General features: G+C 40.9%; 1 protein-coding gene across 8 annotated transcripts in view; it reads right to left on the reverse strand.

Annotated features, from left to right (window-relative positions):
- Positions 1–23,292, reverse strand: part of KALRN (kalirin RhoGEF kinase) — a 472,211-nt gene that overhangs the window by 248,076 nt on the left and 200,843 nt on the right. For all 8 annotated transcript variants that reach the window (XM_040069425.2, XM_058421255.1, XM_058421256.1 and 5 more), the window contains exons 6-7: positions 7,070–7,192; positions 301–492 (exon numbers count right to left, since the gene is read on the reverse strand). In XM_040069425.2, coding sequence (XP_039925359.1) covers positions 301–492; positions 7,070–7,192 — 315 coding nt within the window. The remainder of the gene's footprint in view (positions 1–300; positions 493–7,069; positions 7,193–23,292) is intronic.

Raw genomic sequence — 23,292 nt, forward strand, 5'->3', positions numbered from 1 at the left:
TAATCCTGAATTTATTCACACCGCTAACGAAATACTAGAAATAAACCAGCTTGTTCATGCACCGGTGTACTTCACTTACAATAAGATTCTTTCTCACTTCTAAAGTGAAAACATGATTTCTTACCCACCAGGGGACATGGGCCATTTTTAGGGTGGAAATGTTAGTTTGTTTTGGGGCACTGAGCCCTCAGGAGCTCTCAGCCTCACTGCACGTAAGCCAAAAACCATCACGTAATATCTGCAGCATCATCTTTATCCAGGTAGCACGGAACCATTCTGCTTCTCCCCAAAGCAACTCACCTGTTCAGCTTTCTGGTGAAAGACAGCAGACATGGCCAAGATAGTGCTGCGCTCATCCAGAGCTGCAGCAAAACTCTTCCACTCTTGATCCAGCTGGCTGGATATTTGTTTGATTTGCTGGGAAGCATAGTGGCCTGCCTCGGAGAGCCTCGACGCCACAGACATGATTCGATTGATGTTGACATAGGCATTCTGAAAATCAAAAAGCACACATAAATAAAGAGAAGGAAGAACTGTAACCACCCTCTGCCTTCATTACACATTCCAAACACCATCAGTTGGAGCAAAGCCAAGCAGTTCAGTGAGAGCAATCAACCACCTGCTTAAATATGCGTGAATGGCAAGCATACTACCTTCCACTCTAAAAACACATCCCTCTGGATTCTTTCTGTACATCTGTGCCATTATCTAACACTGTTATCTCCCCCTCTCTCTTTGAATTTATTTATGTAAAACTAATTTGCCATACTTCAGCTATTCACTCACCTGTTAGGGTATACTCACTGCTTCTATATTATTCCTGATATTTTTGTTGCATTAATTCACCTTTCTGGATGCTATATCCACATATTCATAAGTAAAAGGTTTGCTTTATGCCCTTTGAGAACTGTCTGCTAATCCTTTATGGACATGTAGTGTCAACAAATGGAAAAGTCTTACAGAATTTAAAAGAGCTCATAAGGATATTCTATAGAAATATAAGTGTTTCCATAGAAATGTCTATTACATTATGGCCTTCAGTTAAAATGTTATCTTTTCTGCAGGCTATTTTAAGCTTTTCTCCAGCAGAGGTATTATTCAACTCTATTCTGCATTTAGAAGGATTCAAAAGCCTCTAAAAGGGTAATATTTTCTGTTCTTTCATAAGAATTTTCCATTATTGTTTTTATTCAGCCTTGAAGAAGTGGAAGAATAGTTTTTTCTCAAACTGAACCGTGGACAGCAATTTAATTGCATTACAATACCCCCATTCTGCATAGGAATGTAAGCTGAAAAGAAATAGCCATCATGACACTGTCCTACAACGATGCATCATCAAAAGAAAAATGACAGCTGTCCTGAAGATCCCTGGAAAATCGTTTGATGTAAGTGCTTTTCCTTTCTCTTTCCTCCTCACCAGAGGAAAGGAACATCTCAAACTTTGAGATGTTTTGCTAATGATGACTTATTGCTGCTTTCTTGTCTCTCTAAACTATTTCCAAAGGGCTTTAGAAATTTCTGGGAGTAGAATCTGTAAGCAGGCACAAGGACAGACACAGCCCTGATGATTTTAGCAGCATTACTCATGGGCAAATAATAAATCAGAGATGGAAGTGTTTGTTGGAGCAGGATCTCATCTGCCAATCCAAACACAAAATGCAACAGAGCATTGCCAAGGTAGGCACAGGTCCAAACTAAGTTGTAAAGCAGGGCAAAGTATGTCTGCAAAGTGTGTGGGATAACTACGAAGTACACTCATCGTAAGTGTAGGTGCTAAAGGGGAGAAAGATTGGGCCCCAGCCCTTTGAGCCACTCAGTTCTCCCCGGTAGAACCATGACTGTGACAACTGTCACATAAATAACATACATCTAAAGCAATACCCTGCCATCAGTCTTGTTTTTTCCCCTTAACACAAAGCCTTTTCTAAAAAATTGGATTTGGCTCAAAATTGTTAGAAACATTTTTAAGAAATAACTTTTTTTTTTTTTTTTCACTGCAACTAGAGAAATCAATCAAAATTCTTCCAGAGCTGAAAGTATACTAAAAAAAGACACTATGGTTTGAAATTTTGACCACCAGTCACAGTCCAACGTTTCTTTGTGTCTTTCTAGGTTAGAAACTGGAAATCAGACTAAATGTTTAAGCCTTTTTCCCAGAAATCCTTCATTTGTAAACCTCAAGCCAAGATAATATTGAAACATTTCAGGTCAATCCTTTCGGTGGAAAGTAGTGCTGCATCACTACAGGTGCTAAAACTTAGATGAGTTGTGCCAAAGTCATAGAACATTGCTGTGTTTGAAGGAAAAGTTCCTGAAGAGGTTTCAATTTCATGTAGAAAATTATTGTTTCCATCCTGATTTTGTTTATTTATTTTTTTCCCGTGCTGAATTATCTTGGCCACTGCAATGCAATGGGCATGGAGGAAACAACTGTGAATTCCCTGGTTGCCAATGGCTCCAGTGCACAGACCTGTTAACCAGCAGGAGGGTAAGGCTAAGTTTAGCTGAACTGCAGCAGATGTGCTGAGAGCCTGGTTTTTAAGTCAGAGAGATTTGTATATTGTTATGTCTGTTGTATTTTTATACAGGGATAAGGATGAAAATTGCGCTTTCCTATATGAGAATTTTTCATGGATGGATACCAACTCACTAACTCCATAGCTTTTTTTAGCAGGAAGCAAGGAGCAGTTTGGGAATCACCAGCTCACACCTCCATTCTTTGGGCACCAAGTGGAAAAGGCTCAGAAAACAGACTCCTGAGTTTCTCCTGCTCATTTTGAGCAACAAATGCACTCAAGTGCAGTATCACCTGTGAGGTGCTCTTCTGTATTGCTGCTGCAGACTGAAGTCAAATGCAGTATGGATTCAAGGCAATCCATAATGTACTTTCAGGAAAAAATGACCTTAACTGACCACAATCCACAAAACACAAGATGTTTCTTTTCCACCTTGAAGAAGAGCAAACACTGTAAGCCTGGTATTTTCTTTTATCTTTATCTGCCAATGTGTAATGTTCTGAAGTAAATGGAAAATCTATGCTGACGAAATTCATCTGCTGAGATTTTACAAAGTTAAATCTTCCTTTTCCTCTGGTTTGTTCACTTCCAGAAACTGAATCAATTGAGATTTCTTCTATGTCACTATTATATAGATCTATCAATCTTAATAGGATTCAACAGAGCAACTAATGCCTGTGACTTTGTTTTTCCTTTAGGCTTGGAAAATCCACAATAGCAGGGGCATGGAAAGTCTCACTTTAACTTAACCTCATCTTTCTTTCGAAACCGAGAGGAGTCCTCAAAGAGCACTGCAGAGGATCACTCATTGATATAAGACCACAAAAAATGAGGAAACAATGTATTAATGTCTAGAAGTAAAAGCACTTCAGCTGACATTCCATAGTCAGGACACCAAGATACACTGAAATTTTGGCTAATATAAACCTTCCAGCACTGAAAAAAACTTTATTTCACATGTACACGCATACTTTTCAAAGGCACTCTTCATGTTAGAGTTAGTATTTTATTGGCTTTATTTCAACTTTGAAACTTTAAAGTTGAAATAAATCCAAAATCCAAAAATCCAATCAAACAAACAAACAAACAAACAAATAAATAAATAAGGGATTTTTGCCTTTTAAAAATCACTGGGCTGAAAGACAAAACAAAAATTTCCCTGCATGTATATCAATACCATGATAGGTTTCTTTAACAGTTTAGGAAAGCCTTGAGCAGCATCTTGCAAGTTCCCATTCTCCTCTTTGTCCACCAGCTCTCAGCCCATCTCTGTGGCCCAAGCAAGGCTGTGACTCCTGTCCCCAGGGTGTGTGACACTGCTGTTCCCTCCAGCCCAGGTCCCAGCCCATGCTCAGATAAGAGCCCTCAGTGTCAGCAATAAGCACTGACAGCAGTGCAGTTGCAATTGTGGAATGATCTCCCCATCCCTGAGCACCTCGTGGGAGACCTCCCCTCTTGATTAAACCCTCCAAGCCTGGCTGGGACAACGCTTTCCTGTGACACGTTTAGAAAAGGAATGCCTGACACTGATGAAAGAAAAATGAGCAGCGGAAAGGTGGAAATCTGCAAGGAATTTGGCTGTGTTCATCTCATTTCCTAGAGGACTAGGTGAGATGCTGTGACGGCAATCAGCAAAGGTGGGCTACAACAGAAGGGTTCAGCAGATTTATTGAAAGTGAAATTTGATTGGGGAAGGGTGGGTTTTTTTAGAATAAAATAAAAAAATAACTGGTTTGCACCATGCTACTGTGACTTTAGAAACTATATCTGAAATGAGCCTAGCACATAAACCCAAAGCAGAATGTTTCAGTGACAAAAAAAAAAAAAAAAAAACCAAAAAAAAAAACCAAAAAAAAGACCAAAAAACCCCCATGAGATATCTTTAAGACCTTTAAGTTTCTATAACAAGACCAATTGCATGTATCCTATGTAATATTGGATAGCATTTTAGCTCAGCCTACATACAGAAAAATACCATTCATTGAAGACAGATACTGGGAATCTTCAACAGACATTTTTAGCTTTTACATTATAATTGTTACATGTCGTAAAATATATTGTGATTTAGGACAACGTGGATCTCAGAAAGCAGGAACTCATAATTTAAGGAAGTTATCAGATCCAGGCATAAAAAAGTCCAGGCAAGGGAAATACAAATAACTTTAGTCAGAACAAATGGCACGTACAGCAGGTATCCAAGTGCAGAACTACACCCAGGATGCTTTGTGCCGTACTGGAACACTGAGGTTTTGTTTTCTAGTGAGTTTATTAAATTACTGATATTGCTTGAAAAAGGTCTGAGTTAAATATTCATCTGTGAAAGGTGTTACTGCTTCAGTATAAACATTATACAGCTGTGATAAAGAGTAACAAGTTATTTTGAAACTGAAGTGAAAACAAGCACAGCCTCGAATCACAGGAAAAAAATAATCTATGCTCCTTATTTGAAAGAAAAATACCACACTACAGTTTATTACCTCAAATATACAACTTCCCCACATCCCACATTGATCATTTAGAAGAAAGAATTATTACTGTAACCAACAGAGTAGCAAATTGTTTTTCCAAAAAGGAGCTTTGGTCACAGCATGCCTACAGAGATGTATAGGAAGATCGTGCAACAAAAGGCATGACCAGTAAACATTAGGGGTGTGCATTTTCTAGAGGAACTTAAGACTGTATTTTAATTATTATTAGTTATGCCAGGCTTAAGGGACACTTAAAGGCACAGTGTAAAGAAAAAAACCCAAACAAACACAATCAGAACAAAACACCTTAGAGATCCAAGGTCTGATCCAAGTTTCACTGAAGTTTGCAGGCTTTTCTCCCTGCTAAAATACAGCCATCTTTAGCTACTTTGTCCTCCTCCAGATCTTCACTAGATACTGATTTTAATGTATTAACAAAACAAACCAAAATTCAATACCATAAAAAAGCCCAAGCCTCACAACCAAAAAAAGTGCCTCAAGATTTCACTATTTTATTACTCATAATTCTGAGTAATAAGCAGCTGAGCTATTCTCAATCCAACAGTTGGTGATGTATTGCATGTAAACAGATCCGGGTAAATTATGAATCCAATTTCTAGCAAAATCATTAATTTTCTATTAACAGCAATGATCTCTTTCCAAGCCTAACTCCCAGTTATTTTAAGAAAATAATACTAGATAATATTATTTTACATTACCATATTTTGTGGTATTGTTACCACAAAAAAAAAGGATAAAGGGAGACCCTGACTCTTCTAATGGTATTGCCGAAGAATTACGACCAAAATAGCATCTTTCATAAGTCAAATGAACATTAATGCACTAACCTCCAGGACACATTTACTTGTTGGGACTCTGAGAGCAGCAGTGTTAAACGGAAGCAGCGTTTTCCTGGGTTTTGCTAGATGGCACTGTGATGGCAAGTTTAACTATCAGGTGCCTAGAGCCTGGCTTTCAGTGCTCTGCTCAGATATAATCACAATAAACACATTAATAAGCATTATAAACATTTCCCATCTCCCACTGTTACGCAGTGCCCTAGGGAGGCACAATGCTTTAAGTGGGGAACAGCGAGCAAGGTGGAAGTGGCCTGTGGAATTCAGGTCAGAGAAGTCAATTACCTGACCTGGATTTTGGCCAGAATCCCAGGGTTAATGCCTGTAACCTTATGAAAGCAGTGTGGGGTCGTTAACTTCCTCGGGTAGCCGGGATCTCTTTTTCCCATTTCAGACAGCTGCTCTGCAGTGCCTTGCCCGTGGGTAGCAGAGCAGGTGTGGCTCTCCAGTGACTTACACCAGCAGCTCCAACCACCCCTGAGGTGTCAGCCCCCGGGCAGCTGCAGCCTGACCCTGCCCTGCAGGAGGAGGTTCACCTGCTGGAGCGGTTTGCTCAGGGCAAGCTTTGCTGGAGTTGACAGAGAGCGTTCAGAGAGGGCTCATCTCTGCACTGCACAGTTGCAGCAGGGGGTATACGTGCATTCTTCTACCCCACTGCAACGATCAAAACATCAATACATCCTGTCCTCATTTCTGTGCTGAAAGCAGAGCAGTTTCCAAGACAAATACCTTGTGTCTGGAAAGAATAAGAAAACGAGCAAAGCACTTATAAAGGTATAATGATGATCTTTTCTTTTTTGAATAAGAAAGGTAAATTGTGTTGCATTCAAAAGTTCTGACCAATTAACGACTGAAAAAAGGCAAAATCCCACTGTGGCTACAACTGACAGCTTGATTAGTGTCTCCTTTTCAAGGTATTGAAAAGGACCTTAGCAGGGTGTGGAGGGAGAAGTATAAATTATTAAAGTGCATCCTACAGCTCTCATTAATTCCCCGTCAAAGAAATGTCAAAAACTCAAAAAATATTGTATTTGCTCTCCGAAATGTAAACAAAATCTGCAGGGCTGTGCTGCTCTCAAGTCAAGGAAGTTACCATACATCAGTGTCTGGCTGGACAGAGCGATGCTGCCACAGCCAGCCTGACCTTCCCGAGGTCACCTCTCCCGGGTGCCTCGTGCCCTGGGCACTGGAGGCGGCCTCTCGTCCCTCCTGTGCGCCCTCGACTCACCATGGAATTCATGGCGAAGTGGTTGTGCTGCGTCTGCAGGTCCAGGGCGTGCTGGTAGCTCACACCGATCTCTGTGTGACTCTGCAGGAACAACTCTTTGTTGTGGCTGATCCAGTCGAACATCTAGGAGGGTTCACACAAGAGAGAGGGGAAAAAAACAGAGTCAGACAAGGAGGGAAACAGCAAGAGGCAGTGCAAAATATGAAAATCCTCTTCTGAGATAGATGTGTATGCAACACACAAAATCATCTCACCTGTGAACCTCATTACAATAAACTCATTCTGAGCAATGGAAGCACTCAAGCTACTACCAATTTTTACTATTACCAGAATGATAGGTCAGGAAAAATAATTTATTAAACATGTTCCTCAGTAAGCTTGATCCCACGGTCTTTTCCTATAAGTAATGGGAATTTCATGTATAGAAAGATGTCAGCAGAGGGAACTATAATCAGGGATTGCTTCATTGACCAAAGACCTTGCAGTTCATAAAGTGCTTTTAATTCACAAATAGACCAAAAATTCCATAAATATTATGGAATATTTTTTCACGATTTTCTCAAACCCCTTTCTTTTTTATCCATATATAAAGTTTCCAAATATTAGATTCAAATAGCAAGTTGAATTCCCACACTTTTATTTCTTATATCTTTCCAAGTTCAAAGCAGAACCCAGCCTATCTCCCACTTACTATTTTTGGGAATGAAGAGAAAAAAAATAATAAAAAAAAAGAATTTTATTAATATCTATAGAGAGCACACATTCCAACTTCTTCCACTTCCAAATGCATTCCCAAGCAAAATGGATTGCTCAGTACTTCAGACACAGATAGAAATATATTGAATAAAGCTGATGAAACTCATTTCTTATTCAGAAGCACGTCAGTATGACATTTCAATCTGCAGCACATTATAAGCCGTCACAAGCCAGCTAAGAGAGAGTGCATTTATGTTTTAGTTTGTTCTGTGTTGTGTTAGAGACTAAATGCAGTCAGAGTGAGAACTTTTCATTCTTTACTCCTGACTACAGCTCTTCAGGCAATTCCAGTCTCAAATCTCTTCTTTTCTGCAAACATTTTTTTGCAGGATCTTTTTAACACCATGTTCCCTTACCTCCATCCCAGTAAGCATGGGGTACTGTCCATTAATAAGGACTCTTTCATCATCATCATCATCATCCTCCTCATCATAATAACCACCCCCCCCAACTCATTAATTAATTACAAAAAAGAAAAACTAATTATAGAGGCTGCAGAAGTCATGTCAGTTCAGTCCCTGGTATCAGAGAAAGCATTTTAAGGTAAAAAGGCAGCAATGCATCTTCTAAGTAACCACCTTAGGGTCAAAAGATCAGTCCAGATGTTTGTTATAACATTTACATGTCCTCCAATCAAAAGCTGGTTTGCTCTTTAGCACTGCATAACAATTTTTGACCCGTGACAGCTGAAGAACACTCAGAGCAGAACACTGCTCTGTTGCTGTAGCTGCTCAGGGTCAGCTCCCCGTTCCCTGTGGAGATGATGCTCCTGAGAGGAGAGAAAAGGCCCTGCATGGGTCACCTAGGATTCCTGCAGGAGAAACAACATTTCGTGCTGAGCACACGATCCAGCATGGGTGTGCTCTGCCACACGGAGGGGATTTGCAAAAATAACACTGAATATCCCTTTCAACAAAAGGCAAATAAACATTGCAAGCGTCACCAGGCACACTACACTGACCTGGTCCCAAAAAACCGTCACATACTTCTTAATTTTTTATTTATGAAAATACACTTGCAGCTATAGAGTCTACATCAGCCTTGTATTTTCTGTTGATAAATAGTCCTAAAAGCCAAATTTGGTTCAAGTTATAAAGATGCAAGTCTAAAGGAATATCTATGACACAGATATTTTTTCATTTCTACCACTGGAGCTGATCAGGCCTACCACCATTTTTTCAGGAAATATAAGTAACAAATTTTTTGCAAGGTTGAGGTCAGAGTTTTCAAACATTACTGCCAATTAAACAGAATTAAACTACCTACTACACCTGAAGAGACATTTAAAGCTTTCTCACTTGATTTTTTTTTCTCACTTTACGAAGATTTAATAAGCAACATTAGCACAACGTAACTTGCCACACTTCTGGGCTTAAAGGAAAAAAAAAAAAAAAAAAAACAAGGCAGGAAAAACATAAAGGTAATAAAGAAAGGAAAATTCCATAACAGCAAAGTTCACGTTCTAACAACAAGATTTTATGCCTCTGCGGAAAGACCAACAGAGATTTCTTGTAAGTAGATATATGTTTGATGAGAACATTTTATTTTAACGTTTTAAACAATCTAAAGACATTCAGGGAGAAGAAAATTGGCAGGAATCCACTAAAAATAAACAGTAAATTTAATATTTTATGCTCAGCAAAGCCGAATCAGGACCTTTTTAAGACAAGAAATTTAAACAAGTAATCTATTGTTCTGTGGATAGGGAGCATTTCCTTTATCTAATCTATACACATATTGCTGGATGAGAATCTAGCTCAAGTTAAACCATGCTTCTCCATTGTAATGTAAAATAATAAACTATTAAGAAAAAGAAAGGAAGTTTAAGAGATTATTTTTCTTTTTTTGTCTTGTTAAATCTACTGAAATATATGACAACAGTTTAAAGGATGTCCTTCGAGAATTTTGAGCAACACTGAGCAATAGACCTCAATGATGAGATATGTAAGTATTACACAGTACCACAGGTCACAAGATTTCCTTAACAATCATGGAATTTAAATAAAGAAATAGCTAAAAATGGGGCCTTATTTGCTTTTGAGATACAGTGGATTGTGTTTTCAAACTTTTCCCTTTGACCAAAAACTCTAAAATGGTCTTCAACATTTTTCTCATAATAATGTGACTCCAAGTTGAGACTCCGAAAATACCAGATGAAATGTGAGTTGTGGTGGCGAGAGTTTGCAATGCGTGGCCAGGAGGTTTCGATATGAAGGTCTGTCAACATTGTCTGACCTGGCCCATATTACCAGCAATATTTCCTGAAAGCTTTCAAGTGAAACTTGTTTTCCACATGAGAAACTCTGATGCTTCCTGTGTTCCTGAAGCAAGTGTGCTGCCTCGTTTGTTTAATTAAAACGCACCATTACAGATGTGAACGTGGCAGTGACCCAACAATTGCTATTTCTCTCAACCCTGAGAGGACTGCCCCAGTTTCAAGGGGTTAATGTGGGCTCCTGGAAAAATTGTTCAAGATCCTTTGACAAGTCAGTTTCCCTGTTAAAGGAATGATTTTTCTTTTTTTTTTTTTAAATACAATAAATATCAAAATGTGCCCATGAGATCAGTTTAAGGCAGATAGAGTGTCTCGGGAAAGATTTTCTGTGTCACTCTAACATTGCTATACAGCACTGTATCAGTTGATCTCATCTCATCCATGAAAAAGACTCTCTTAACAAAGCTAGTCTAGTGATTATCACAAAATTAATGGAACTTTAATTATTCCTGTGACTTTCTTCTTAGCTGGAGTCATGCTGACTGCCAGTGAAATAATTCTGCTCTCAAGCCTTCTAATCTCTCCTGCAGTCATGAATTCACACTAAACAGCGGCACAGAATAACTAAGATTGGACATTACATCACTAAAAACATGTGAACCAACTGTCCTCAATGTCCACACTGGCACTTCTCCACATTGCTGGAGATAATCTGGAAGCCAGTTAAGTACTTAGGAGTTTTCCAGTGACTGAGAAGCAGGGGGAGGGGTGAAGCACACTTTAAAAAGAAGATAAACTTTCAGTGTGATTATCGCTTGTAGTCCTGTTTCTAACAACACATAAAGAAAACTGAATGCATATGCTGAAGAATGTTAAGTGCTACATTTAATTAAGGAAATTAGTCTTTTATGAGAGTCAGAAGAACTAAGAATGATCCAAAGGGTCTCTTTCCCATGCACGGTAAAGACTCTAGCCTCACTGTCACTAGTGATCATATATGCACCAGGAGTTATTATGGATGTGCTCTTGAGACAACTTCACTTGAGATCAGGGTTATCAGATCTCCTGCATCAGTCCTGCTGGCAACAATGAGTTCTTATCCGCATGTTTTGTCATCATAGTTGATGAGTTACTAGAAAATCCAGGTTAAGTGTTAGACCAAACAGCAGGTCTCAAGCTGGTCATGAATAAGTCCAACAGAGGGAGAATGTGACTCTGTATTTTCCCTGGATTTGTAACATCTGGCAGGCCAGTGAGTACAGGGTGAGAACAGCTGTTTGAGAAGAGACGAGAAACACACGGATACGGAACAGCATGTATGCAGGCTGTGCATGGTCCAGCTCTACATCAGCTAAAATGAGATTTATAACATAATTTCAGATAAAAACCTCTGCTCTCTGGCTTTTGTCAGTGCTTGCTGAGGAGCATTAGCCCTGGATTCTGAACACAGTGGTGCAGATCACCACAGGCTGATGTGCCCAGCACTTGGCTGGCAGCACACCCTATGCCAGTGGTATTGATGGGAGGATTATAGCCTTCATGGCCTTGGCAGCCAGTGAACTGCACGTATTTATTAATGAAATTGTTTATACATGCTAGAAATAATAAATCCCAAATCTATTGAACACTATACTAGGGCTGGAATTAATTATGAACTGGCTTGTAGCAAATCATCTCCCTAAGTTCTGAGCTGTAGATATCAAACTCATACAGTTAATTAAGGGCAGAGTGATAACCATTATAGCCATGTCATCTTGAGGAACATTATAGGATACATATAAAGAAAACGGTTCCAAAGGGACATTCAGGTCAAGTCCAATCACTGCTTTTGGCAGCCAACCACAGGATAAAACTTCCTTTCATAAAGGGATGAAGCTCCACCTGAAAACTGCTGAAGTGCTACAGCTCAGCTCCTCCTGTGAGAAGCAATTCCAAAAACCTTCTGCTCCTGTTACCAAGCTCTTCACACACTCTCTGATCTGCACAAGGCCCATGTCCATTTTATACATATTTTCTCTTAGGTCAATATTTAGTTAAATAAGTTAAAAAAGGTCTTCCAGGTGTTAAACCTTTTTGCACTGTGGGCCAGGTGGGGTCATTGCCTCTTGTGCTGCCTGTTTTACTACAGCCCAGCTCTTTTGAAGCTTCTTAAGATACACAGCCTTTCTCTGCTCTTATTTTAGTTCATGGATAGCTTTAAATCCCAACTAAGATCCTAAGGACTTTGTGACATGCTGATTTTATTTCTTTTTTGGAAATACTCCAGCTGACATCATTTAGGATAACTTGTGCAGTGTGTCTGGCATCAGTTCTAGAAAAGGAGATACAAAAATGGGAGAGCAACAGCTGCTGGATCAACATCCCTCCCTTCTGCTTTGCCTCACTACCTTTTCTCTTGGTAGTTCCCTGCACAAATACTGACAAAGACCAGTAGTGTTTATGTGATATTCTCTGACAAGCACAACTCAGGTGATGCTCTGAATAAGAGCAAGTTCAAGAGCACCTAGGGAAAATATGAGGCAGGGTTTTGAAATCCAGGTAGTCATAAATGTGTTCTTTCACTATGCCTCCGTATGCTGCTAACAAATAGACAAAAAGTGTTAATCTAAAAGAATGTCTTGCCTGTAGTTGTGGAGAGGGTAGATCACTGATTATAGGCCAGAAGAAATCCCTATTAGATTAGTTCTTTTCAATCTCTTCTGATTAATGGACCCCATTAATTTTTTTCAAGGCATGCTCCGTAGCCACTTAAGGTGTTCAAAGAATAAATCTGTTTAATCAAATACCTTTACCAACCACTAAGGAACTTAATATCCATGATTCACAGGTTGGGAAATACTGGAGGTTAGCATACATTGCTTATTAAAGAGCAGTTCATTTAAGAGTCCACGTGCATTTTGTATTTTCAAAACTATCCAGCCAGTGTTAAACTGAATCTACAACAGAAAGTGGAAAGTTTCACTCTGAGAGCATCTACAGCTAAGCAAATTCATTTCTATATGTTTCCACAATATAAACAAAATAATAATACACACAGAACAGTAACTGCCAGAGTCTGTCTCTTGAGGTTTACAAAGTTTCTAGCTACAAGTCTATTCCTATCTCATTAAGGGAGTTCAAGTATTCACAACTCAATTAAACAAAAATCAAGGCATATTTCTCACATCTTTTGCAATTGAATTTAGCCAGTATTTGAACAAAAAAGAATACTGAGCAACAGATTTGTGGTACACACACAGTCTACACTGACATGCAAGGGCATGATCCAGGAAAGATTTGCATGTGAGCTAACTTTATAAGAGACAACCAAGAAACTCCCCCAATGTCTCCAGACTAGAATCAAAACTACAGTTTAATTGGAACCAGCCATATGCCTAGGTTACCTAAACGCCTGGGAAAGGCCAGCAGAAGTGCAACACATCTGTGAAGGAGCACATGGGAAATGCCAACAGCCTAAAGAATCAGGACTTCTACCTGGAATACAGAAAAATCCCTCCAGTCAAGCCTCTGAGCTAAATTCAGCAGAACAGAGGACTGATGCTGGCTGTCCAGGCTACCTGGTCCCTAAGGGATAAGGCGCCAGAAACAACAGGGACCTCATTAACCAGAACCTGTCCCACAGCCCCTGAGGCTTACAACTGGTAGCAATCAGATTTAAGCACGAGGCCATAGTGCAAGTTCTGGTGACAAGTTCAAGCTTAAGCTGTGAACTCAACCAGCAGGTCAGGATCAGGCCCAGTGAGGGCAATGAAGCTCAGATGCAGCCCCACGGCCACAGCACAGGTCCACAGCAATGAGGGAGGTCCCAGGTCCTGCCACAAAATGAGTCGATGGATCAGTGTCTGGTTCAGCAGGGCTGTGGCAAAGCTGGCAGTGAGGTTGGCCATTAATGCCCACCAGTACCCAGAGGGCCCTTACAGTGGGCTGGGTACCTCCACAGTCACCAGGAAAATGGCTGTTCTCAGCTAGGAGGGTACTGGCTCCAGAATAAATTTTGAACTTAAGGAACACTTTGATAGCACATCTATTTTTTTTTTTTTTTTTTTTTTTTTTTTCATGAATCAACAAATTTTATGAAAACTGTTCCAGAAAAAAAAAAAAAAAAATTCCAATCTGCTGTAATTCCTGTTGCCACTTTATAAATACAACCCTAATTAAATCAAAGCACTTGTAGCTTTAAAATAGAACTCTGCTTACATCTAAATGCTTCACTAAGCCAGGGCCTAAATACAACGTTGTGTTTGTTTTTGTGTTTGTCTCGTGTTTACAGATGGTGACGGACAAGCCAATACTTCTGCCAGATCTTTCCCTTTCACATGTGCTCGGCACAGTCCATGGCCAGGATAAATTGGTGTCATTCCAAAGAGGCCAATTTACACCAGCTGAAGATTCAGACCCACAGCTGTATTTGTGTAAACCTCAATGTTGCATGAACACAGTTTTTCCATTGTGAATATCTGTGTATATGATTCATAGAGTACAGTAAGTAAGGCTACAGCACATTAAATTATTCCAGACAATGGGCCCGACTGTCAACCCACTAGAAAATTAGAGAGATGTGTGACGTGACAAATAGCTTTGTATTTATAGCAGAGCACCATTTCCAACATACTCACGCTGAATGTTCCTACTAAATGCCAGAGTAAGAGATCTGTGTATTTTTTCCTGACACGTATCAAGACACAGCCATGCACAAAGTCAGGCATGTGGTTTCTACAATATCGAACAGAGAAGTAAGAACTTTGCTGTTGAAGGTGGGAGAAAATTACAGGTCCTGAACACATAAATACAACCAATGACATCTGGGCTTGTTTTATACATCTGCATTGTTTGCTTGCTTTTTGAGATTTCTGCACCTCTCCACCACACTTACTAACATCAAACACTGAGGCATTCCTGGAAAGAGTTTTCTGTTCCTTAAAATGGAAATGGCCTTTTCTGGGCGCAGATCATCTACAGAGAACTGCTTGCTGTCTAAGTGGAAATTAATTCATTGGTTGGATAGAAAATGAAATACTAAAAGATATAAACAGACAACAGCCACATGAATGGAAAACACAGTGTAAATTATGAAAATTTCCTCCCCCCCCCCAGATGTGGATCTTCCTCTCGGTCTTCAGAAGAAATTTCCATTCAGCTGAAAATGCAGTAGGAATTTGGTGACTTTGTTATAGACCCTGGTTCTATTCCTGGCTAAATGTGTGGCATTCCTGTTACTCCAAACAGCTGCCACTAAGAACAAACAGCCAGACAGATGTTTGCTGGATTGTACCAGGATTGTGGCATTTCTCCTACCAAACCCACGTGTGTCTGAGACCCAGAGATGAAGCTGGGTGAATCCACAGCTTTAAACATCTGACATGTCAAGGTGCTTCATGTGTGGTGATGGGATCTCTGCATGGATGCGGAAAGCTGAGGATATCAGCCTTACACTGGACTTTGGGGTTCCCAGCCCACCCTACCCCATTCCATAACTCAGTTCAACGTTTCCCCTTGGCTCTGGCAAACCTGTGGAGCTGGGAGGGCAGACAGCGTCTGCACCTGGTGAGGTGGCACAGGAGGCTCTGCAGCTGGCACTGGGTCTCACTGCCCCCTCGGCAGTGCCCCTGGATCTCACAAGGTAGCTTTCAGGGGGTCCTGAGCTGCCACCACCCACCTCCTGCCCGCTCTGGCACTGGGGAGGGTCTCATCAGGGAGAACCACCACATGCCAGCGCCCGACCGTGCTGCCAGAACGTCCACCAGCCAGAGAACACCTGGATACAAGCTGTTAGGGAAAGAAAATGAGGGTTGCTGGGGAACGCCGTGGGGTGCTGAGGGACACTGTGCTGGAGACACACTGTGGGGTCACACCTGAGGGACAAGGGGCCATGTCAGAGCAGGAACTCGAACGAACAACAGCAGGAAAAAGAAAAAAAAAAAAAAAAAGAATCAGAGAATATCTGTAATAGCAGCAAAAACAAACTTACGTGAATATTATCCCCGACATGCCCCACTGTCCACCAAACAAACTTTAAATGGATTGGGTATAAACCAAGACAAAAATAAGGGAAATTTAAGCCGGTGAAAAGTAGGTGTTTATGGCAGTGCTTTTTCCCTTCAACACCCAAATCAAGATCAAAAGTTTATGTTCATAAGCTTTAAACCCAGAAAAATGCTTCAATTCAAGACTGCTCTGTCTGTGGCACCTCCTCAGCACCTGTGCAGGACAGGAGCCATCCAGGACTCTGGTGCCAAATAACACAGAGGAGTCTAGCAAGACATGAGGGTTCAAGAAAATATTTCAGAATTAGTTTCTCTGTAATGTGCATGATTTGTAAGAAGAAAAGTCAGAGCCACCTGGTTTAAAATGGGACCGATACTTCTGGAAGCTATCCACAGACCATGCTCCTGGTTTTCCCACTTCAACCCTCACCAACTCCAGAGAAGACAACCTCTTAGCTGTTCACCTTTATCTGTTCCCTATAAATAGAAATGAATGGTAATTTAAGACACACTTTTAAGACCCCAAGCTCTGCCAAGTGTGGGCCATTGAAAGCATTTCAGCCAGGCCAGGAAGACATTAATTTAGAAATAGTCACATGGCTACATCTGAAAGATGCTGCACAATAAGTCTGTGAACCTCATGTACAGCTTAATAACATTATTTCCTGACAGCTACTCTCTTACCACCTAACCTTCTTGAGGATCAAAGCAATAAAAAAATAAAATAAAATTTATAAAAAACCAAACTAGCTTTCTCATCTTTCTCTAGACGTGTCAGCTCTGTTGCCCTCTAGAGCATTTGGGTCTTCTCACCTCCATCAGCTAAAGCACAACGTTGTGGTTAAAACATGTTATAGTCATCCTTAAAAATGAGTTTTAAATCTACATTCAGGTGCCAAAACTCATTTTTGTGCCTTACTGATCACGAGAAGCATTCCTGTGCCTCTAGTCAGAGATGATGAAAAAGTCTCAAAATGCTCCCTATCAAAATTGGCAAGTGAAAGAGGAAATTTCAGCAAACGTGAAAATATTCCATCAGAACATACTGCCTTCAATTATTTTTGGAGCCATTCTAATGCTCAAGGAGGAAGCAGGAGGAATAGTAACTGCGTATCCCGTGTCGGCAGCAGGAAACTACAAATAGCAGAGCACACCATGTTCCAGTCCCAGCCGCGGCGGCTGCGGAGCCGCTTCCTTGCAGGCAGGGCTGGACGGGCAGCGAGGAGCCTGGAAACGCAGAGCAGGAACCACGCCACGGCTCCCTTGCACCGAGAGGTCACGAGTAGTGCTGGGTGCTCCAGCCTCAATGGGACAGAGAGCGGCTCCAGGATCTGTAACTGTGCCACAGGGCACGCTCAGCGTGAAGGAAACGCGCAACTCTTCCTCATCCCGAGCCGCAGCAGTGGAGGGAGGCACTGTCGGTGTTTTTACATTCCCATAGAAAAGATAAGGTTCAATTCCAAGTGCTGTGGAGGCAATATCTGCCAGTGAAAGAAAAAAAAACAACCCACTGGATCTGGCAGCACAGGGCAGAATGAATTAATAGAGAAAGAAGGAAAGCACTGAGATGTTTATTTTACACATCAGATCAGGACTCCCACCGCAGGACAGGCTTCCTGTGTGACAGGAGGCAGGGCAGTTTTTAATTCTCAATTTTTAGCTTTCAATTATGCATCCTTTGCACTTAATTTTGCTACTCCGGTGCCAATCCGGCTCAACAGAAATCAGTGTCCAGCAGCTGATTTCCCTTCCTGATGGAGAGCTGTCCACACCTGAAAAATTAGTTCAAATGCCTTCAGAAGATTCTTGTGTTCTCTGCTTCTGGAGTCTGAACTCAGGTCATGGAAGTGTTAAGGGTAGAAATTTGTACCCTCAGAGCTGTTGAACCAGCAGCAGACTTGTTGCAGGAAAAACAGAAATGTCAATAGGAGGCAACAAAAGGGTCCTGCCCCTTTGCCACAGAGAAAGAAGTGATGGTTACAGCAATGGAAGGCGACATTCACTACTAGAATAACAGCCACATGGAAGAGAATTTCTGAGAGAGAGAGAGATATACACACACACACACATATATATATATACACACATACATATATACACTCTGATCCCTGTATTGCTCTGCCCAGCAGGCAAGGCAATCCCACACTTCCTCAAACCAGATGGCAAAATGGGGTTTGTAGCTGCTTTTAGTTGTAGAAGCAGCACAAAGCAGTTGGTGTGTACTTGTGAATTGGTCCTATGGTTATTAGCTTTGTCCCCGAGCTTCCTAGTGATGGATGGAAAGGCAGAAAAGCAAACGTTCACAAGGCTATTGGCACACAAGGGAAGACCCCCCCCGGTCTTGACTGATAAATAGCAAAGTGCAGGATACAAGCTTGACACGGTGGAAAAACCGCAGGCTCCTTTGGAATATCACTAATAATGAAGACTTTTTTCTTTTACAGTCCAATTAGCAGAAATGAGCACTGTTTGTGCTTTGAGGAAAGTTAAAAACTTCTATAATGATCTGATCTTGCAAAAATCTAGTGGTTTTGTTTTTTGCGGTTTTTTTTTTTTTTCCTCCAGGTACCAAGAACAGGATCTTATTAAGTGTGACCAGCAGTGGTCAAAGTAATGAACACTTCCCACAGAGCTCACCACGATTACTTCCCTCTCCAACAGCTCTTCACTTTAGATTGGGGGCAACAAATTGTGGATGGCACTAGCAACCTGTCAGAAGGCAACTTGTGATTAAAGTGAGCAGATGTCAGCTCGCTGCATCTTTAATTCAGAGCTGCAGCCTGCAAAGATGGCAAGTGCCAGTATGCAGGTTCTGAACTGAGAGATGCAGGATTCATCCTCTTCTTAAAGATGAAGAGGTTTGCAAGTAATTTATTGTTATAGATGCTGAAGATTTGCCCTCACAGTTCCCCAGTGATTCCTTGGTGCCCATGACTAGGGGATGGAAATGGCAGATTTGACACAGTTTAGCGGCCACTCTCAGAGCCTTCCAAAAGGGAAGGTGCTGCTCCCACTATGAAAGCTGTTTAGCACATGACATCGATGCTCACAGCATCAAAAGGAACCGTCAACACACGCTCTGGGCACAAACACCCCTTGTTATAATGGGTTTTTTATGCTTCTAGGAAAACTTAGTTATTTTATTTGGTTGGTTTAAAAAAAAAAAAATAATTCTGAGACCAGGTAAACCAAGTAATGTGGGAAATCTGTGAGCCTGTTACATCACCACTGAGCTTCAAAAAAATATCAGTAAAGACCCTCAGAACATCATACTGTTTACCCAGCTGCATCAGAACACATCATGGTGGCTTACCCGTAACAGTGCGTACTGATGTGCTTCAAGACAATGCAGAAGCAGTACTCAGTAGCAAAAATTAAATTATTTTAAAATGCTACAGAAAAGAAACATGATAAAGAACACATCTGAATAAATACTGAAAGTTAATTAAAACCTGCTACAGTAAAGTTATTGCTACATGCTTTCAATTCTCACCTGTTTATTACAGCCTCCTTTGTTCTAGGAAGTGTGAAGTAATTAAATACAAGTGATTAGAGCTGGTGTAGGTTCATCTGGGGAAATACACATATTTTTAAGAATAGATGTACAGTTTCCCCCTTTGATATGAATTTCCCATGTTGATTCTTTGTCTGTCCTCGACTGATGCTATCAGAAGAGTTATTATGCTCAAAACAGCTTAAGTGAAGCAGAATATTCCCAGTATATGCCAAAGCAACCCAAATCCTCTGTGGACATACATATGTATTCCATAGGAATGTTTTCATATCCTACATCTCCAAGGGCCATTTTCAGCCAAAAATCTGCACTTTTTTTGTTGGAAACAACTAATATCCTAGTCAGATTCAGGACCTCACTGTGCTAGATGTCATACAAACACACTCAGCTCTTTATTGTTTATGCATAGCTCGGTTCAAGCCTCCTTTCCATACCACCTACATAATCATCTTCCCAACATCTTATGATCTGATACTGTAAGAGGGTATCTGCCAATCCAACGACTTTGGGGCCTACCTGCACTTATTTTCTGTGTTCTGCCTGTATTAGAAATTATGCGCCAGCGCAAACACTTCATGGTGAACATGGGGCCTGGCATCTGCTGCTTTAGTCTCAGAGTGGGCTTGAGTACCAAGCATGGGATGAGATGATGACCCTCTATTCACATGGCAGCTTCTTTGGGCTGATCGCTGACTTTCCCTCCCAACATCGGCACACCAAGCCTGATTTCATGAACAGTTGTTTAGTGAGAATCTCTACAGCAATAAAAAGGCACCATATGCTAAGGGAAACTTCAGATTATGAAATAAAGCATTTTTCATTGGCAGCATGGGAGAGAAGATGCCAGATTTGGAAACAAGGTTTCAGGAGAGAACAGACACTACTTGCTCTGTTTGAGAGTCCATTGCACGAAAAAAGACAAAGATGTTAAGGCAACTTGAAATATTTGGAACTAAATTCTAAAACTCTTGAGCAATGTCTATTTCAGATCCATAAATGTAGAGATACGAAAAAAGACAAAGATGTTAAGGCAACTTGAAATACTTTGAACTAAATTCTAAAACTCTTGAGCAATGTCTGTTTCAGATCCATAAATGTAGAGATCTGTATATTTATTCTATACAATAAAAATAAGAATGAATTGTGTCAGGAATTGGTTTCAAAGCTCGTTATTCACGTATCAGGACTATTGCAAGCCCTGGCAAATCAGGCTGCCCGTAATGTCGCAAATGTGAACTAAATAACCGGAATCCTGGGATGGGGACACCAGCACGGACAGATGGGGACGTGGTCTCGTTACCATAGGTGGGTGGCCACGGCTGACCCTGCCACCAGCAGGGCTGTTGCCAGAGCCAGTGGCTGGTACCAGGGAATGCCACACTGCTCCAGCTCACTCACCTGGCTGCCTCTGGGAGCTCTGATAGGGAGATTTTGAGTCCTTCCTAGATTTCAGTAGCAGTTGAAACTCTTCTTTATAAGACCAGGCCTCTGTTGTTTTAGACAACAGGGAGACCTCAAGCACCAAAATGCAACTAGGTCAGGGCTAGAGCTAAAACTAACCTGGAACTGAGCGGTTTCATGTGAAGAGAGAAGCAGTTGCTTTGGGCTGAGAGGAGTAGGTACCACCAACAACTTGGTCCTCTGAGAACTCTTTTTCTGGAATTATGGGTAAGAGATTTCATTTATGCTCAGTAGTAAATTCTTGGTCACTCTTCTTATAAAGCTCTCTGCAAACACGTGGATGTTCACAAACATGAACAGGCAGTTTAGTGCCTTTCCCAGGCAGAACCTGCACCCCAAGGCCTTGTCCTTCCTCTGCACAGACATTTAAAAAAGGCTTAGGATGACAGAAACATGCTTAAATGATTCTCACTTACACCCTCAGTCAAATATCTCTGCAGAAGACACAAAGCTTATTGACTCATTTTATTGCAGAAGTCTTATGGAGCTTACCTCAGGTCTAACAACATCCCCCATGTTCAAAATCTCCAGGAAAGCTCCTTATTGCAGTGCTCAGTCACTGCGCTCTTGTGATATTCATGATGTAAGTACTTAGATGGAAAAATCCAGGGCATGCTGAGTTCTGCACACCAATTCAGTGTTCATGTAACTTAAATGAAATCTAAATCCTATAGAAAATCCATGTCTAATCCACTATTATTATGCCTGTATGATTATTACTGTTAACTGCTAAATACCATTCATTCAGTAACAAATCCTTTCATAGTCAAACAGCACACAGGGCATATGTACTTCAGATGTGCTCTCATTATTATCTTGACCATGGTTTTGTCCCCTCTTAATGTGCTTCCGGTCTCCTCCCCTGTCCTAATTAACCACCTCCCCAGAACTCCAACGTTTTCTGTTCATTTCACATATGAAAGGTTCCTCTGTCACTTTCTCCTCACAGAACTCTCCTCACTGGCTCCCCATTTCTACTCCCTGGGACAAATCCCTCTCCCAGTAATTGTAAGCCAATAATTCACATGAAATCTTGGAGGCGATTGTATATATGGCACACAGCACAGATCAAAGAAACCAAGTGCTTTCAGCAGTGAAATAAGAGAGGGGAAATGGTCCTTCACTAAGTGGATTTTATCTCAGAGGAGCCTGTCCGAGGTGCTATGCCTGGTGGAATTATGCAAGTCCTTAAGGGTTATTATGACATGTTTCAAGCAGGAAAACTCTATAAATTTGCTCTATGCATCACTTCAAGGGTCTTTTGACACTGCTAAAAGAAGAAAACTTAGAGGTGATGAGGAATGTAAAAGGAAGCAAAGTTGATTTTTTAATCTTTCTTTTACTGCTTTTCCAGAAAGTCAGCTAGGACCCATTTCTAGGAAATGCTTCCCTTGACTAAAAGAGCAGCTACAATTGCCCTACTTAATGGACTGTAATAAAATAAACTGCCTCCTATTAGCAAGAAGGATCATATCATCAGTTTTGTAATGCATTTTATTGAAGAACATACAGCATCAGAATTTTCAAATCCTGTATGTGGGGAAGTAATGTACGAAACAGTTAAAATGGGTGTCATATAATCACCAATGTACTGATATTTCCTTTCTCTCAAACATCAAGGTATCATTGTTTCTTCTTTAAAGCCATCTTTTCCCACCTAAACCACACCATGAATTTCCACATCTTGCCTTCTATTATCCATCAAAGCCATCTTGCATCTTTTTAGACGAAGAGTAGCTTGCAGAACATTCCCTCCTTCTGAGGAACATGAGCCCTTGGCAGGTGTAATACTCCAAAACGAGTATGAGCGTGGTTCAAACACTTGGATTATGTATTCTTGGATAGTCTTCTCTCCTACTGACTTTGCTGTTGAGCTAGAGCTTCTCCGTATTTTCCTAGACTAACTCTGCCTGTGGTTAAATGATGGTCTAAACTAGAAACTCCTAAATTTCATCTGGCAATTCAGAATGGGTATACTTTTAGTTAATGTGCTTCTGCTGACAATTAATAGGATACTTCCCAATACTTTCATTAGGAATTGGAACTGGACACTGGATAGGAGTTAAGTGCCGCTGATATATCTGTGATTTTCTTCCTCAAGAAACCAAATGTCGCATTATTTATTTCACTCCGTGAGGGCTGAGTTTAATAGCAGTAAAATAACACATCAGTTCCCTTATTTAAGGAGACCTGACTGAGGAAGGGGCCAGAGGTGGGTGTGACAAGGGAGAGAGGCAGTGTCTGCTCAGTGCCATGGTCTCACTGCCCATACCTGAACAGGATGCAGGATGCA

The sequence above is a fragment of the Hirundo rustica genome, chromosome 7 (genome assembly GCF_015227805.2).
Source record: "Hirundo rustica isolate bHirRus1 chromosome 7, bHirRus1.pri.v3, whole genome shotgun sequence".
NCBI classification, from domain to species: Eukaryota; Metazoa; Chordata; class Aves; order Passeriformes; family Hirundinidae; genus Hirundo; species Hirundo rustica.